Source organism: Chaetura pelagica, unplaced genomic scaffold (assembly GCF_000747805.2).
Source record: "Chaetura pelagica isolate M959 unplaced genomic scaffold, ChaPel_1.0 scaffold248, whole genome shotgun sequence".
In the NCBI taxonomy this organism is placed as follows: domain Eukaryota; kingdom Metazoa; phylum Chordata; class Aves; order Apodiformes; family Apodidae; genus Chaetura; species Chaetura pelagica.
The window spans coordinates 2,522,878-2,539,943 of NW_009954309.1; the positions used below are offsets into that span (position 1 = coordinate 2,522,878).

Genomic DNA, 17,066 nt, shown 5'->3' on the forward strand with positions numbered 1-17,066 from the left:
GCCCCGCGGTGGTGCTCGGTGTTCAGCTCTGTGCCGCAGGGAAGGGGCTGGTTATCAGGTTTTCAGTTTTCCTGGGTTAGCGGGTTTGTTTCGGCGATGCCGAGTTTTCGGTGCTTCCATTCAGGAGTGCGCCTTGTGTTTTCACTTCCCTTAAGCTGCCCTGCCGTGTTGTCTTCTGTTTATTCTTCTATGTGGCAATAGCACGTAAAGCAGGCACCTTAAATTTCCTTAATAAAATAACCGTGGTTTTAATATCCTTTCCTTCCAAAGCCTTAGTGGTGTTCCAAACACATGCATGTGCAGCCTAACATCTGCTGCTCTGTTTCAGAGAAAGGAATGGATTTTTCTGGAAACATGTTCAGTCTGAGGTTAAAGCCCTCAACAGTAGAAATGCATCTATAAACAAGATATTTTAAATTTTTCTCTATTGGTGCACATAGAGTCCAAAATCCAAGACTATTTCAATGTTGTTTTATCTTAGATAAATATTAATATAGCTGGAAATCAGTGGAGTACATATCTGGAGATTTAACAAAATGTTTGCCATTTGAAGCATTTTTTTTTTAGCTTGCCCACATTCTTTGGGGTCCATGTCACTTAAAATTTGATCGGATGAACATCCGTAGTTTTGCAACTGGAGTGAATTCCAGTACCAGAGGTTGTGCCACATTCTGTGTCTGTCCCAGTAAACCTTCCATCCAGTGAAATGTTCCATTTCTGTGGCCCATTGCACCAGCCAGGAGTTACAGGGGTCTGTCTGTGTAGAGCAATTTGCATCTTGAATCATAGTTGGAAGCAGCAAAGAAGAAGCTCTTGAGTTTTAATTTTAAATTGTGTAAGATGTAATAAGGATTGATCTTGGGAATTGTTTGACATTTTGCAGACAGCGTTAGGAAGCTCTTTGCTGTCACAAATTTGTTGGATCTCCAAGAAATGTTTATTACATGAGTGTTTAGTGCTTTGCAGCTTGATGATAGAAGACACCTTGTCTGGCTCATGTGTGGGTGAAGTTACCAATATACTTGCTGTCGATTGAGAGGAGTGTTCCCAATGAGGAGGAAGTGAACTAATGTCACTTGTGGTTGTCAGGTGACAATCTGTGAGCAACCACCTAAGGGCTTATTTAGGGAGGGACATACAGGAGCTTGTCACAATCACTGTTGAAGAAGGGCTGTTTTGTATATGGGAAGAACACTGCCCTTATGTGTGAAAATTGTACACTCAGAGGGAATTTTTGTTTGTATGAATTTCTGCTTTTTCTGCCAGTCTGATCTTAACCTTCCAGTGTAGTTTTTTGTGAAAGTAGAAATAGTAATGTATTGGAGGACTGTGTGTGCATGCATATATGCAGAAATGTTTTGACAGAACTTTTTACAACCTCATTTTGCAAGAGAAGATACATTTAGACTAAATCTCTGAAACCTAGTTGAAATTGCAGAACAGCAGGTGTTCTGTCAGCAGGCCTTTAGTAAAGGCCTTGAACACCCTTCAGCACATTGCTACATATTTATAGTGATCTGACCTGGTGAGGGGAGTTGCCTGCTCTGCTTCAGGTATTTTGGAAAGAATGTTACTGTTTAGAGGATGAGACATTTTATTTAGTATTAATGGCTGTTCTCCTTGTAGTTGGGAGATAATCCATAGGCCTGACTTCATAGAGGTCGTTTCTTAGACATGGTTTTGGCATTCTTTATCTGCTGGTTCACATGTTTTGGTTTTAGATTTTGTTCATCAATGTGAAATAAGATGCTGTTGGTGAAAGTAAGAGAAATATATGAGTGCAGGGGATCTTTGCCTCAGACTGACACCATCTGAAAAGGCCATTTAGTAAAAGGTGTTTTAAATAGTTCTTTTTAATCATGGCAGCTGCTTCTTTTATGATTAATTAATTAGAACAGCAGCTTCCTAGGGAGGCTTTTCTGGGGATTCCCCTGTGCTCCCTTGATACTCCTTATTATTGGCTGGTGTAGCTGCAGAGTTGTTTGGTCTCTGTCTTTGGTTGGGGACTGAGTAGCAGAGAACTGATAGCTCTGGGATTTCTTCCCCACAGCCTGGGGATTATTTGACTGCCAGAGCAGATTACAACGCTGTTAGGACTTCAGCAGATTGTATGGGCTGCTTGCAAGTTGCTCTTCCCTCAGCAGGTGGTGATGCTCAAACCATCCCAGGTTTAAGTTTTAGAGAGAACAGGAGTAAGTCTTGCTCATTAAGTGAGTTGGGCTGTTGATTTGTGGCCACCTTGCAAGTCAAATGGGAAAGCTTGCAAGGGTACAAGGAGCAGGGAGAATGGATTGCCTAACCAATAGGCAAGGTCTTTTTGGGAATGTCCTTCAGCACTACTTTTGAATTTGATCTTGGAATTCTAAAAACTAGAACATGAATTCCTATGCTTGGTAACTGTTTTCCTGGTGAAAGGAAGTGAACCAAGGCTGCTCTTGCATTTGGTAGGCATAAGGGAAATTGGAAGGGATGTTAGTGCTCAGGAAGCAGGTATCTGCCTGGTTTTCTTGGGAAGGCTCTGACTTCTTCATACTTTGGTCTGTTATTTCAGATTTTTTTGTTGTTTTATATGTGTACACTGGGTGACTTTTACAGAGTATTTTAGATGTTCTTGAAGATGCGTTATCTTTTGTTTCATTTTATGGTGTGTCTAGTCATCAAGGATGTGTAAGCTTTGTAATTCTTTCATGTCTATAGGGGCCAACAGAGTTTTGGAAACAGCTGGTGATATTACAGAACATGCTGACTGCACATACTAATGGGCTTGAACTTCTCACAATATCTCTGGTGATCTTTTTGTTGTTGCAGATGATTCTGCAGACGTTGGTGAAGAGGACAGCTTCTTGGGTCAGACTTCTGCCAGCACCAACCCACCACAGACCTTCAGCTATTTCTCCCAAGTCCCCAGTAGCAGCGATCCATTCGGAAGTATTGGGCAGCCACCCTTAACAACTGTTGCACCGCCTGTTGGAGGACCAGCCTTCTCCAGGCCTCCAACTTCACTTCCACATGGGTCACAGAATGGGCAAAATGCCTTCTCTCCACACCTTCCCGGGACGCAGTCCTCTCACGCTGCGCCACCTACTTCCCAGGTTGGGATTGCGGCCTATCAGACTCCTCAGCAGAGCTGTCCCCCGCCTGCAAATGCCTCTGCTCTTCCCCAGGGAACACCCCAGCAGGGATATAACCCCTACCGGCACACCACGCTGAGCAGCAGAGCTAATCCCTACCTCACTCCACCGCAGCTGCAGCAGAGTCCTGCGCCTGCTCCCCCCCCGTCCTGTGTACCACCGGTCCAGATGTATCAGACACCTCCAGGGGCATTGACACAGGTATAGAAATAATTCCTCATGTCCTGGTGCCAGAACAAAACAGTTTAAGTTACTTTCCTCTTCAAATTGCCTATTTTATCTTCTGAGGCTTTTCCTTTTCCCCCAGGGGAAGTCTTGAAGCATTTCTGAGAGCAAAATGTTTTCACTAGCACTGGCCTAGAACTGTTTCTTTAGGAAAACACCCTGATCTTTGGAGTGAGGTTACCCTGAGGCTGCAGCTACGTGAGCCTCTGGCATCAGAAACAAAGCCAGGCTGTGAAGTTCTGTTGCTCTTTTTTACTGAGTTTGCTGTCATTTCAGCTGTGCTGCTGCATTGTTGATGACTCTGCTGTAAATCAGGCCATTCAGCCATTTCTTAGATATGAGCTAAAAATCTCTTTTCATGCTGGTTTCTTGGGAGAAAAAATGTGGAACATTAAGACTTGGGGTGTTCTCTGTAGCAAAATGTAGATCAGTTCTTCAAAAACTATGTGAGATTGAGGTGATGAACTCGTATGTATTTTCAGTTTCCACAGTCTCAGTCACAGCTCCCAGCTACCAGGCCTGCGGGTCCACTGGTCCAGGCACCTCCTGTTTTGCTGCAGAACCAATATGAGCCAGTTCAGCCCCACTGGTTCTACTGTAAGGAGGTGGAGGATAAGCAGATATGGATGCCATTCAGCATTCTGGATTCTGCAAAGCTAGAGGAAGTCTATAATTCTGGTAAGTTATTAAAATCTTTAGTTGTATCTTGTTTAGAGGTGAGCAAAAGGACTAGAAGATACTAAGAACACTTGTGTATGAAAGAGTGAGATATGGCAGTAATAGGTAATGTTCATACATCTCTTAAAAATGTGTTTTGTGCCATGTAATTTATTCACTTGCATTATCTTTTGGTTGATGCACTCAGCGTTAAGGTGTATCTTGCATTTTCACATAGAACTCCTTGTTATCTCTGCCTTGGTTTCCCTTTTTGTTAAGCTCTGTCAGCTCTGGAATAAATGTTCACATCTGGGAGTTGTTTACAAGCTGTTTTGTTTGGTTGAGAGCATATAGGAGCATTTTAGGAGCAACACAGTGGTTGCCTGATACTGTGAAGCTTCTCTTTCATAGTGTAACTATCTGTCTTCATGACCTAGGGTTTGTCACAGAAGTGAATTGGGCTGGGGTGAGAGACGAGGGCTGGTTGTGTCAGTGCTGTAACTGTGTGGCTTTTGTGTCATAGTCCAGCCTGATCCTGAGAGCGTGGTGCTGAGCACTGATGGGGGACGCTATGATGTGTTCCTGTATGACAGAGTAAGGAAAGCAGTGTACTGGGAAGAGGAGCCTTCTGAAGTGAGACGCTGCGTGTGGTTTTATAAAGGAGACAAGGACAGTCGGTTTATTCCTTACACTGAGGACTTCAGTGAGAAGCTAGAGGTGTGTGTTACCTTTACGTAAACTTACTTTTTGTGGTTCATGAAAATGATTTCCAGAATGCACTTTCTGGAACATAAATAAGCCAGTCCTGGAAAGGGGAGTGGCTGGAAGGCCACGTTGCTCACGTATAGGTCCTGCACCCCTGTGGCCTAAAATCAACTTATGTAGTGCATCATGTGACACTTCTGTGTAAATAAAGTTATATCAATTATAACCTTAACATGACAGATGATGAACAAGGCCAAAAATTAGTTTGTCTGAGAAGGCATACTGACTCTGTGTAACTTGTGTACTGTTTCAGGCAGAATATAAAAGGGCTGTAACTACAAATCAATGGCATCGACGACTTGAATTCCCAAACGGGGAGACAATTGTTATGCATAATCCCAAGGTAATTCTGGCAATTTGTTCTAACAGAATTCATTAGGGGTAAATGAACAGATGGTTGAAAGCATAAATTGAATGCAGTCTTAGTCTTGCTTGAACTGTAGTTGTGGGTAGTTTGGAATGTGTGCATTAAAGATGATAGTTTATGGAACACTGAACTGCTTGCTTCAATGGCTGTCATGTGATTAAAAGACAAAGCTTTCTGAGACCTCAGATGAAGAAGGGCTTACATAGTAAATGTTTTGGCATTCGCCAGTGTGACTGGCAGAAAATGGGATGCAATTTGAGTGAGTTTAACCTCAGTCTGTACCAAATGGAAGGTAATTTAAACAAAGAGCTTTTATCCAGATGACGTCCCTCTGGACCTGGACAAGCTTGAGAAGTGGGCCTCTGTGAACCTCATGAGGTTTGACAAGCCACGTGCACCTGGGTTGGAGAAATCCCTAATATCAATATAAGCTGGAGGACAAAAGGATTGAGAACAGCTCTATGGAGAAGGGCCTTGAGGTCCTGGTGGATTAAAAGCTGGACATTAGCTGGCAGTGTGCGCTCACATCCCAGCATGCCAACCATATTTTGGGATGTGTCAAAAGTAGTGAGAAAGATGAGGAGAAACTGTTTAAAGTTAAAAGTTTTTTTACTATGAGAGTGGTGAAACACTGGTCCAGGTTGCCCAGAGAGGTGGTAGGTGCCCCATCCTGGAAACATTCAAGGTCAGGTTAGACAGGCCTCTGAACACCCTGATGTAGTTGAAGATGTCTCTGCTCATTGCAGGGGGGGTGGACCCTTAAACATCCCAACCTGAACTATTCTATGGTTCCATGTGGGGAAGAACATTCATCTAACTATAGGTAATCAGTTTGTGTATTTGAGCCATGAGAAATACTCCACTGCAGCAATTTTTAGGCCTTGAGAAAGTAGAATAACTTTTAAAGCTTTTTTGTTATAAATACTCTGCTAACAGTCTCTTGTGATTAAACTGTGGACTTTAGCCTTAATAACCAGTGCTCTTAACTATGCACTATATCACTATAACTATAATACTCAATATTACTAATATATCAATACTAATATATCACTATAACTATTAACTATATCACAGATACAGAAATAAATAATCCAAGGGCCAGAAAGGATCACAGTTGCTCCCCTTCTCTAAGTACTTACTAATGCTGGTTAAGGGCTTCTGTCCAGTAATAGCCTAGAGAAGGAACACTTAAACCACTTGGTGCCATGAGCTTGGTCTGAGTCAGAGTAAGTCTTACCAAGAGCTGTACTACAGATTTCCTCACTTTCTAGGATTTCTGGGCTACTTTGAATGTTGTTGTCCTTCCCTGGAAAGCACTGTGCTTTTTTTCCTTTTTTTTTCGTCCTCATGATGGGGTAATTGTGAATAGAGGCAGTGTTCAGTTTCCTCACAGCAACAGCAATCTGCTAAGGAAGAGTGGATATGGGAATCTAGGAAAGAGGAGTTTGAATAATCCTTGTCTGAGGTGTTAAGAATCACTGAGCAGGCCTGCTTCTTCAACTAGTGGTTACTGTTTAAGCTGCCTAGTTGCTTTGCACAATTAAGAAAATTATCAGTTATTTTGGAGTCTAGTTTTAGTGAAGTTGTTGCTGCCATAGGGAATAGCCTGTGGGTTTTCTGAGGCTTTGTTTCCATGTGTGCTACCTGAAGAACACAGCTGAGTCTCAGTTGCAAGGTAAAGCAATCAAACAAAAAAGTGTTAAACCATGCAATGCTTTCAGACTGCCAGTATGAGTGAGAAGGGTTTTCTTTGCTTATAACTGGGCGATGCATTTTTTTTTTCAGGTCATAGTTCAGTTCCAGCCTTCTGCCACACCAGATGAATGGGGCACCACTCAAGATGGTCAGGCAAGACCAAGGGTGGTGAAGCGTGGAATTGATGATGACCACGATGAAATTCCTGATGGTACGTGATGACTCTACCTGGGTCTGCAGCTTGAGTGCTGTTTGTTTCTGTGCATAAGTTGGGCCCTAGTGAGTGGAGCTGTAATGCACTGTTCATGCCTAAAGACTAAACCTGTTCCTCAGTCTAAGCAGCTTGAAAGAGGTTATCTGGTTTTGTTTTATTTGAATCAAAGGATCCTGGGGGTTATGTTATATCCTGAACCAAGTTATGTAATAAGCTTTGTCAAACACCACTACAGTATATATAGGTACTCTGCATTTTTTTTTTTTCTTTTTCTCCAGGAGAAATGTCCCAAATTGACCATCTGGTATTTATGGTTCATGGCATAGGTCCTGTATGTGACTTGAGATTTAGAAGCATTGTTGAATGTGGTGAGTTTTTGCCTGTTCAATGAGCAGTCATATATTGTTAACTGTGTAAATGTGGGTCTCTGTATCTTATTCAGATAAGGAATTGTTTTTTTTGAAAAGAACCCCAAGTATCTAATGTTAAGAAGTTCAGTTTCTGATAGGATTTTTTTCCTGATTTTTTTTTTTTTTTTTTTTCCAAAGGCAGAATCTGTCTTTTGTCAGTCTTGCGGCTTTAACTGTTATTATTAGTCCTCAATATTAGACTTGCAGAGTGGTTTGGCTTTGGGGTGTGTTTTTTTTCTGGTGTGGGTGTATGGGTTTGCTTTGTATAGTTTGTGTGTGGGGTGTGGTTTTGTTTGCTTTTTTTTTTTTTTTTTAAACTAAGTAAATTGAGAAGGCCATGTCTGGTCATGGAATAAAAATGCATTCATTGTGAGATAAATAGAAGCTTGCTGGAAAATCCACATACATGTTTTTTCTTCTTTATAGATAGAGGAGTGATACTTACAAAGACTTTTCCACTCTGCAGTTTCCTTCATTTATATTTTGGCTATGCCTGAAGTTGGAGAGGGAAAAAAATATTTGTAATTGTGTGTTACTTGAGTACTGGTGTCAGGTTTTCATTACTTTTATTCTCTACAGTTGATGATTTTAGGACCGTTTCTCTGAAGTTGTTGCAGACTCACTTTAAGAAATCTTTAGAAGAACGTAAAGTGAGCAGGGTGGAATTCCTCCCTGTTCACTGGCATAGTTCTCTTCATGGAGATGCAACAGGGGTAGACAGGTGAGTGTATTGTTTAATGTTTTGCATGTTGTACAAACTGCATCTTAACACTTTCTGTAAAGTGGATAAAAATAGAAATTAATGTGCTCTTACGCGTTGCTAATTTTTTTTAAGTCAACATTCTGATGAAGAGTATAGGGAAAAATATCTGTCCAGTCCTAGTGTAGTACCTGAATTATGGAAAAATAGAAATTAATGTGCTCTTATGGGTTGCTAATTTTTTTAAGTCACCATTCTGATGAGGAGTATAGGGAAAAATACCTGTCCAGTCCTAGTGTAGTACCTGAATTATGATTAGGCAGTTGAGCTAATTTTTTTTTTATTTTTTAAGCAAAGTATCTGTATTTGGGTAGGAGTATTGCAGCATTTAAAAATCCATTTAAAAATAACTTCTTGGTGCTTACGCTTGTGCTGTCACTTGATATTTCAGACTGTTTTGTCTTGCTCAAAGATGGGGAAGCAGAAATTGCAAGGGCACAACCTGTGCCCCTTAGAGCACATGCTGATGTTCTCCAGACTGTGCTCCCTCAATTGAGCCATACTGCTTTCCTAAGATTTGAGTCTTCTGTTCTCGTTTGAACACTGCATTATCAAGAGGAGTGAAGATCCCCATTCTCCTAATCAAACCAGGCAATGCTAACTAACTAAGACAGTCTCATTTCTCTAGCAATTCCATTGCAGCTGTCTTAACTCCAGGCAGGCAGATGGTGATGCCAAGGTTTTCCTCCAAAAAGGGAGTGTTATGTTGCCTGTTACTTCAATTTTACCTTCAGTTTTTATAAGCAAGTTATTTTTCTCTTCCACTTCTACCAATCTGCTCACAAAACTTCCCTGTTACTATATTAGAGAAGTGTTGGAACAGAGAAGAGGTTCTTTCAGGCATCCCTTCAGCCTGCAGAGAAAAAAGGAAGTTGTGTCTCTCTCAAATATGCACAATTAGCGCTGATGTCTGCATAAGCAAGGAGGTCAGAAGAACAGATATTGTTTTGGTGTTTGCAGAGACCATATCTGCAGTATTTACACTGCAGCCCTACTACCGGGCATTTCAAAAGTCAGAAAAGGTGTTACCTGTGTTTCTTTAAAGGCATTCATGCTTCTGATGGTTTTGTCTTACCAGGAACATAAAAAAAATCACGTTGCCGAGCATCGGGCGCCTGCGGCACTTCACCAATGAAACGCTCCTGGACATCCTGTTTTACAACAGCCCCACCTACTGCCAGACCATCGTGGATAAAGTGGGGCTGGAAATGAACCGTTTGTATGCCCTGTTCATGAGTCGCAACCCCGACTTCAAAGGAGGAGTCTCTGTGGCTGGCCACAGTTTAGGTAATTAGCTAAGCAATTGACCTGGGGTAAAACCAGCATTACTACGCTAAGGGAAATGGAATCTTCATTAAGCATAAGGCTAAAATGAGCTGACAGGGCATGGCTGTCTTCCAGAACACAGCTGGCTAGAAGTGAAGCATGTCTCAGGAACTAGGTTTATAAAGCTTTGGGAGGTTAGTACTTCACGGATGCGTGTGTTTCTTACCCCTCTGCTTTAGTTTCCTTCATGAAGGCTTAGTTTATTTGTGTTTAAAAGTTGACAGGTTATCTGGTGTCTCTTAGGTGTTTAACTTCTGTGTCTTAGAACCCCAATCAGTAAAAGTAAGGTAATTTTTGGAATAAGTGGTGCAAAGGCTTGTGACCTACTAGTTAGGTCTGGTACTTTTCCTCCAGTTTGGCAAGCAGTCTAAGATGATAGAATCATTCAGGTCGGAGAAGACCTGTAAGATCATGCAGTCTAACCTCTAACCTAACTGCTAACCTAGCTCTTCCAGCCCACTGCTAACCCATGTCCCTAAGCACCCCATCTCTACTTCTCTTAAATGCTGCCAGGGATGGTGATTCAACCACTTCCCTGGGCAGCTCATTCCAGTGCTTAGTAACTTTTTCTTGTAAAGAAGCTTTTCCTAAAAACTAAACCTCCCCAGATGTCCAGATGTAACTTGAAGCCATTTCCTCTTGTTCTAAGGTGGTTAAGTAAAGGTAGTTTAATCATGGCAACTACATAAACCTATTTCACATGAATGGGAGAAAAAAAAATACATTGGCTTTTTGCTGAGAATGGTGATGTTCATGTTACTAAGTGGGTATTTTAGTTTTAATTCAGCCATCTTTATTGATTATTCTATACATTGCTATTACTATTGCATACAAATCTTGCTTCAGATTTGGGGACAGGAAAATCTGACATTTTTCCCAAGGCCACTTTAATTCCTGCTTCCAGGTTCTTTAATTCTGTTTGACATATTGTCAAACCAGAAGGACTTGGCTTCATCAGTAGATACTGGACCATTCTCTGGAGTTAATGGGACTGTAAAGGACGTGGCTGGTCATGATAAACAGGTAATTCAGATGCTAGTCTTTCCAGGCAAATAGGTCTGATACCTTCAGTAACTTTTCCTTAAGTTTTCAGAATTTATTAGTTGAAACCTGGTTGTGGGTTCTGATAGTCCATTTTAACAAGTTAATGGAAATGTGCCCTTCTGTAAGTATGGTCAGTTGTCAGGACGAACTGTTTGCATCTCTCTCAAATTTCAAGTAGGCCAGTAATGGGATTTGATCATGAACATCAGCTTTGACCCTTGTGAACATATAACTTGGTCTTAACAGTATCTGAATGGTGGGGGAGGTGTGTGAGAGGAAAAGAATCTGTCTGCCTTCTGGCTAAAATGAGTGACCTGTTGTTTCATGGTTAAAAAGAAAATACCTTTGAGTGTTGAAAAGCTCAAGAGACCTTTTGCCTCTCAATAATTTTAAATATATAATTTTCTGATCTATTATGAGTGGAAAATCAGTGTCCTGCTTTACCAAAAATGGGCACAAATTTACAAAGCTTACATTACAGTGTTCTTAAGAGAGAATAACTGAACTCGTATTTACTTGCTGCATATTGGCTTGTCACTCTTAGGTGATGTGATTCTGTTCCTGTACTGTTTTGTTTTTTAAGATAACTGAAGATACCAGTTCCCTGGGCTCCTCAGTCACTACTTCTGGTGATGATCTTTGTGAGCCTGAAGTAGATGATGATGTTCCTACTTTGCAGAAGACTCTGGAGATGCTTAGCTTGTCAGAATATGCAAACGTATTTGAAAAGGAGAAAATAGACATGGAGTCTCTGGTACAATAATGTTGACTTGCCAGGATTGGAGGTTTATGTTGGAGGATTTTTGGTGGGCTTTTTTGGTTTTGTTTTTGGGTTTTGTTGGTTTCTTTTCCTTATGAGTTTAGTATACCATTAGTCATGAAGCATTGTAATGGGGTAAGATAATTATTATCTGACATGAAGACTAAATGTTATGTGACTTTTTTTGTCTTGTTTTTTTCTTCTCCTTTACTTTAGGGCACTTGATATCTATCATGCCTTTTTCATTCCTATGTAATTTCTGGAGCTTTGTAAAGTGTCTTATCTAATTAAGTCATTGCAAATAAGAAATGATATATGTTACAAGAAAAGTTATGAAGTATGCTTTGTGTGTGTGTGTTTGGGTTTTTTTTTTTTAGCTCATGTGTACAGTTGATGACCTGAAGGAAATGGGGATACCTCTTGGACCAAGAAAGAAAATAACTAATTTTGTGAAAGACAGAGCAGCCAAGCAGGTAAATATATTTTTCAGGAATGAAATAAGAAGTTGTTAAGCAAAAGTAATTAATTCCTTGCTGTGAAGTAACTCACTAATATCCTTGATAACATGGATATATTAAAGGAATTTGGACAACTGTGAAATAAACTTTTTTTCTTTTTTTCCCCTTGGTTTTGAAACTTGTCTCAAAAGGAACAAAAGAAAGCAGTAGCTGAAAAGAAAGCAGTGCTGGCTGCCACACTCCAAACTCAAGAAGATGTCCAGAAAGCAAAAGAGACTTCTGTCTCCCCTTCAGAGTCAGGTCAGCTGCACTCAAAGAGGAAGCTTCCAGTTGGTGCATCTGTTTCTTCTGTGAACATTGACTACGAGTACTTTGAAGTTGGAACTGGCCAGGTGAGACTCCAGAGATTGGAATGATTTGTTTGGAAGAGTTCTGTCCTTTTTCTTGGTTTGGTTTTGTTAATATCCATGACTGTGCTACTTCCTTTGATGGTTATACAGAAGTCGTGTTGACATAGAACTTCTTGGAGGGAGGGAGGGCTGGGGGAGTGGTTTGGACTACTAAAAAGCAAAGCTGATTTTCACAAGGATGCCATTACAATTCATTTTTTCTTTTGTGAGTGAGTGAGCTGTAAACATGGTTCTCTGTTTCAGAAGCAGAGCTGTGTGAATGACATCAAATGGAATGGTTCTTTGGTTTTACTTTTAATATAGTAGCTGTTACATGGTTTGCCTCAAACAGCCCAAAAACCAGTCCTCAGAGACTTCCTGTTGTAAATATTATTTTTATTTTGTACTTCTCAATTTCTTTTAAGAAAAGCATTTTAAAATTATAGTATTAAAATGTATATAATATTAGTATGGAGGAGGGCAATGCAGCTGAAGCTTCCTGCAAGTCCTCAGAGTGTGTGGTTGATCTTACACACAACTTGGTTTTCCTTCCTAACTGAGCATTATATTAACTAGCTGGCAGTTCTGGGACATTATGTGTGTGATTTCTGTCTGGTAGGTTTCTGTGGTTTACAGTTCATTGGACTTTGAGCCGGACATTTTCTTTGCTCTTGGTTCTCCTATTGGTGTGTTCCTTACTGTGAGAGGTGTGGAGAAGATTGATGAAAACTACAGGCTTCCTACCTGCAAGGGCTTCTTCAATATCTATCATCCAGTAAGTAACAAGTACTTTGGAGATTTTATTTTAGTTTGTGTAGATGACAATAATGCAGAATACTAAGTTTTAACCTCTGATAATTACACCTCCTGTTGTCTTACATAGATTTCTCAAAACACTCTTTAAAAAAAATAATTATCCAACTGAAATACATATTTCGATGTTTGAGGTCTTTACTGCAGAAGTGAAGCAGGAACTCTAGGTTCCATACCTAGCATCCTAGGTATGGATTAGCTTGGTATTTGCCCTGTTTGTTTTCAGAGCTTAAAGAACAATTTTTTTCCCCCCATTAATTTCAAGCATCTCTTGTAGATTTTTGTAAAATGTTTATACTTGATCCATTTACAGAACTTCACTGAGTTTTCAGTTTAGATTCTTGGAAATTTAGAAATCCTTAGAGGCTTCATAGTGCATCCAATATATTTGTCCTCTTCTGTCCCATCTTGTTTGACAATTAAACAGTGACATGTTAGTAGAAGACAGCTTTACTGCTCTTTCACTGTTGTTTCCTCTTAGAATCTGTCTGTATTAGAACAAGATCTAACTAGGTAATGAACCTGCTTAACCTTATGATTAAAGTAAATGGTCCTGAATTGAGTTTCTCTGAACTGAAATAAAACAGAATTAAAAAATGTGTCTTATTAATAATAAATAGGGATTTTTCATGTTCTCTGTAATGTGGTGATGAATGTCAACGTTTTGTTTCTTAACAGCTTGATCCAGTAGCTTACAGATTAGAACCAATGATCGTTGAAGATGTGGATTTAAAACCAGTTCTTATTCCACATCATAAAGGCAGAAAAAGACTTCATCTGGGTAAAAAGTTATTTCATATATGGTTCTCATTCCTAATTAACTCATTTGATGTATTAGAATATTGTAGAATTTCAAGAGACTAATGAATGTTCCTGGATAGCTGCATGTTTTCCCTAAACATCAGAGCGGATTCCTCCCATCTACATAAGCTGGGCATTCACAGTTGCATTCAGATAATTGTAATTTCTTCAGATTTGAGTCTCTAATTATCAGTGTTTCATTTTAAAATTGCTGTTCATCGCTTTTTCTCCTTAATTTAATATGATGATGTGAGTCAGAATTTCTTGGTTTCATTTACCTTGTCCATAATGACAATCATGAAGTGTTTAGCCAGCAGGGATTGGATTTAGTTGCTCACATGTGCACGTCAGATCAAGGTGCTGTACTTAAGTATGCAAAATTTAACAAGGGAAGTAAGTTTTACTATACAGTTGCTGGTATTACTGTTGTAAAAGTTCACAGAGCCCTCCTGAAAGCCTGTCTCCAGGCACTTGGATGGAGAAATTCTGCAGATTCTGTGCTTTAGCATGGTACATTAGAATGAGTCTGCTTTCCTGAACTAGGAAAGGAATGTTTTGGGTTACAGGTCTCAGAAGGAATGTGTAATAAAGGAGAAAAATATGGTCTGTTGCTGTTTACTGGATTTTCTTTGATGTCGTTGAATGTTCTGTGGAATAGTTGTGAGCCCTGATGTGACCCATGTGATTCTAAGCAGTTATTTTGGAGAACTCTCCCTTGTTCAGTTTCTCACCAGTCAGCTTGGTTACTGGTGACACAGTTACTGAGCTTTAGCAGAACTACAGGCTGGGGTTGTTACCTGGGGGTGTTTCTCCACATTCACTGCTATTGCAAGACACTGGGAGCTCCTTTGGTCTCTCCTGCTGTGCTGGAGTCTGAAACTAGTCTCTCTATACTCTCCTTTAGTACAGGATGCTAGGGGTGATTGCAGGTGGTGATGATCTTGAGGGGTTGGCCTGTGTACTGTTTTTGTGGACCCTTCTGGTCTTAGAGGCTTTTGGACTGTTCCCTGTACTAGTGACCCACACAGTGACAGATTAATTGTGTATGAATTACATTTCACCTAATCTTTTAAAATGGAATAGAGAAGCAAAAAACACACTTTCATGATGTGCAGGCCTATTTCTCCAAATGATTGGGGAGGTTTTTTTTAACAGGGTTTAATAATTCTGGTTTTAGTTTATAATTTTAAGTCCTTCTACTGTGGTGATTTTCTTTATTTTTTAGAGTTGAAAGACTCTCTCTCTCGTATGGGATCTGATCTGAAACAGGGTTTTATTAGCTCTTTGAAGAGTGCATGGCAGACCCTTAATGAATTTGCACGTGCTCATACATCTTCAACTCAGCTACAAGCAGAACTGGAGAAAGTAGCTAACCAAATTAAAGAGGAGGAAGAAAAGCAAGTGGTAGAAGGTATGTAGTCACAGTATTGGTTTTCTTACAACTCATCAATCCCAAACTAGCAGAAACTTGACTTTCCTAGAGATTGCTTGCTATTGATTTTCCTGGCCCTTTTGAGGAGGCCTTTGTGCTTTTGGAGTATTCAGCAAGAGTACTACATGTAAGATCTACTGCTGCATTTTTTTGGTGCTTTTGCAAAGGAAAAGTTAACAGTTTCTGTTGAAGGGTGTTTTAGGATTGATTTTGTATAACCTCTCAACTTCCTGTTGGAAGAAAGGGTTTCTAAATCAATTGTGTTTTCTTTCCTCTCAGGGCAAATTAATACAAATAAGTATTTTTGAGATTTATTCTGTTTGGTAGTTTTCTGCTGATATTTTGGGATGAGCTAAGAAGCATTGAAGTATGTTCTCTAACAGAAAAAAATGCAGTTGAGGAAAAATAACGTGTCAGATATAAAAATTACCCCTCATGCTACCATAGGCAGGCTTCCTAGTTGTGAATTACCTGTCAGTGTTGAATAATTGTGTCTTTGTCTATATTTATAAAGACAAAACATTCCTTCTAATTTAAATCGAGGGTAGCGATTGACTCTGTGCAAGGTGAATGTAAAAATCCATTATTTCAGGTTATTCCCTTGTAGAATGACTGGATCTGTCTTATGTATAAACAGTGGCTTTTTGAAGAAATTGCCCCACCACTGCTTTGTGTGAGCTATTTTTCAAACAAACTGTTTAACATTTTATGAAAGAGAGAAGCCTATAGCTCCAGTAACCAATCTGAATTATGCAGTGGTGTGCTAGTCAGTTGAGGCTGTTAGTGTTGTCTTATTACAAGCACTTGGAAATCACAGCAGAGAAAACATGCAGTATTTCTTGATTACAGTCAAGCAGGCTGTGCTTGGAAGTTGTTTAAATCTTAAGCTCTTTAATTTTAGCTGAGAAGATAACTGAAAGTCCAGACCCTCCAAAAGATGAAGATTTTTTAGGGAAGGTTGGAATGCTAAACGGAGGACGTCGTATTGATTATGTTCTGCAAGAAAAACCAATAGAAAGCTTCAATGAATACCTTTTTGCTCTACAGAGTCATTTGTGCTACTGGTAAGAGGAAATGTTTGTGATTCTATAAATACTACTTTTCTGATATAATTGTTTGCAATAAAGACATAGCATACTGTTCTCTTGAACTTTGATACTCAAAATACACGCCTTTAGCTACCATAATTTTCAGAAGAAGTAGAGCTCTGAGCATTTTGACAAATTTTGAATAAAACTATTCATGAAGGATTTGTATTAGACTACAATATGTGGTGAAATTCTATGTTGGACTGAAATTGCTGGTTATTGATGCTCTGCTACTGAAGATTAAGAAAAAAAAAGGAAGGAAAAAGGCATAGTGAATTGATCTATCTGTAAATTTGGATGTACCCATGAGGGTACAGTGGTTGCTCATCTACAGAACAATCTGTCTAGCAAGAAGCAGTGTCTGGTGTCATCTTGTAGTCAGAGCTGCAGTGCACCATTGCCTTACCTGGATTTGGATGTACTTTTTCGAAGTGTGCACGTGTTTCAAATGGAGAAAGAGATAATCCCATTTATAGGAACAGCAGTAACTATTGACCTGTTGTATTTGCCCTTATGAATTGCTCTTCTTTTTTTTTTGTGTGGTATGTCATTATATGCATTTTATTACTGTCATAAAATTAAACACAGACAAAAATGCATGAGCTGTGAAATGGTAGAACAAAGGATGTGTCAACTGTGTTTGGCAACAGGACAGAGCACACCTCTATGCAGCAGGCAAGCTAGGATGTCAGTTGGTGAGCTGTGCAGAATGATGTTGGTGAGGAAAGAGT

At 39.8% G+C, this 17,066-nt stretch overlaps 2 protein-coding genes across 2 annotated transcripts in view; one reads left to right on the plus strand and one right to left on the minus strand.

Moving 5' to 3' along the window:
• MCMBP (minichromosome maintenance complex binding protein) overlaps positions 1-592 on the minus strand; it is a 16,697-nt gene extending 16,105 nt beyond the window's left edge. The window contains exon 1 of the mRNA XM_010003991.1: positions 577-592. Coding sequence (XP_010002293.1) covers positions 577-592 — 16 coding nt within the window. The remainder of the gene's footprint in view (positions 1-576) is intronic.
• Positions 593-612: 20 nt separating this feature from the next.
• Positions 613-17,066, plus strand: part of SEC23IP (SEC23 interacting protein) — a 21,544-nt gene continuing 5,090 nt past the window's right edge. Inside the window, exons 1-17 of the mRNA XM_010003992.1 lie at positions 613-658; positions 2,809-3,332; positions 3,839-4,034; positions 4,537-4,730; positions 5,032-5,121; positions 6,931-7,051; positions 7,333-7,422; positions 8,044-8,185; positions 9,303-9,511; positions 10,455-10,573; positions 11,178-11,348; positions 11,732-11,827; positions 12,004-12,204; positions 12,821-12,976; positions 13,693-13,795; positions 15,041-15,226; positions 16,149-16,311. Of these exons, the coding sequence (XP_010002294.1) occupies positions 613-658; positions 2,809-3,332; positions 3,839-4,034; positions 4,537-4,730; positions 5,032-5,121; positions 6,931-7,051; positions 7,333-7,422; positions 8,044-8,185; positions 9,303-9,511; positions 10,455-10,573; positions 11,178-11,348; positions 11,732-11,827; positions 12,004-12,204; positions 12,821-12,976; positions 13,693-13,795; positions 15,041-15,226; positions 16,149-16,311 (2,807 nt within the window). The remainder of the gene's footprint in view (positions 659-2,808; positions 3,333-3,838; positions 4,035-4,536; positions 4,731-5,031; positions 5,122-6,930; positions 7,052-7,332; positions 7,423-8,043; positions 8,186-9,302; positions 9,512-10,454; positions 10,574-11,177; positions 11,349-11,731; positions 11,828-12,003; positions 12,205-12,820; positions 12,977-13,692; positions 13,796-15,040; positions 15,227-16,148; positions 16,312-17,066) is intronic.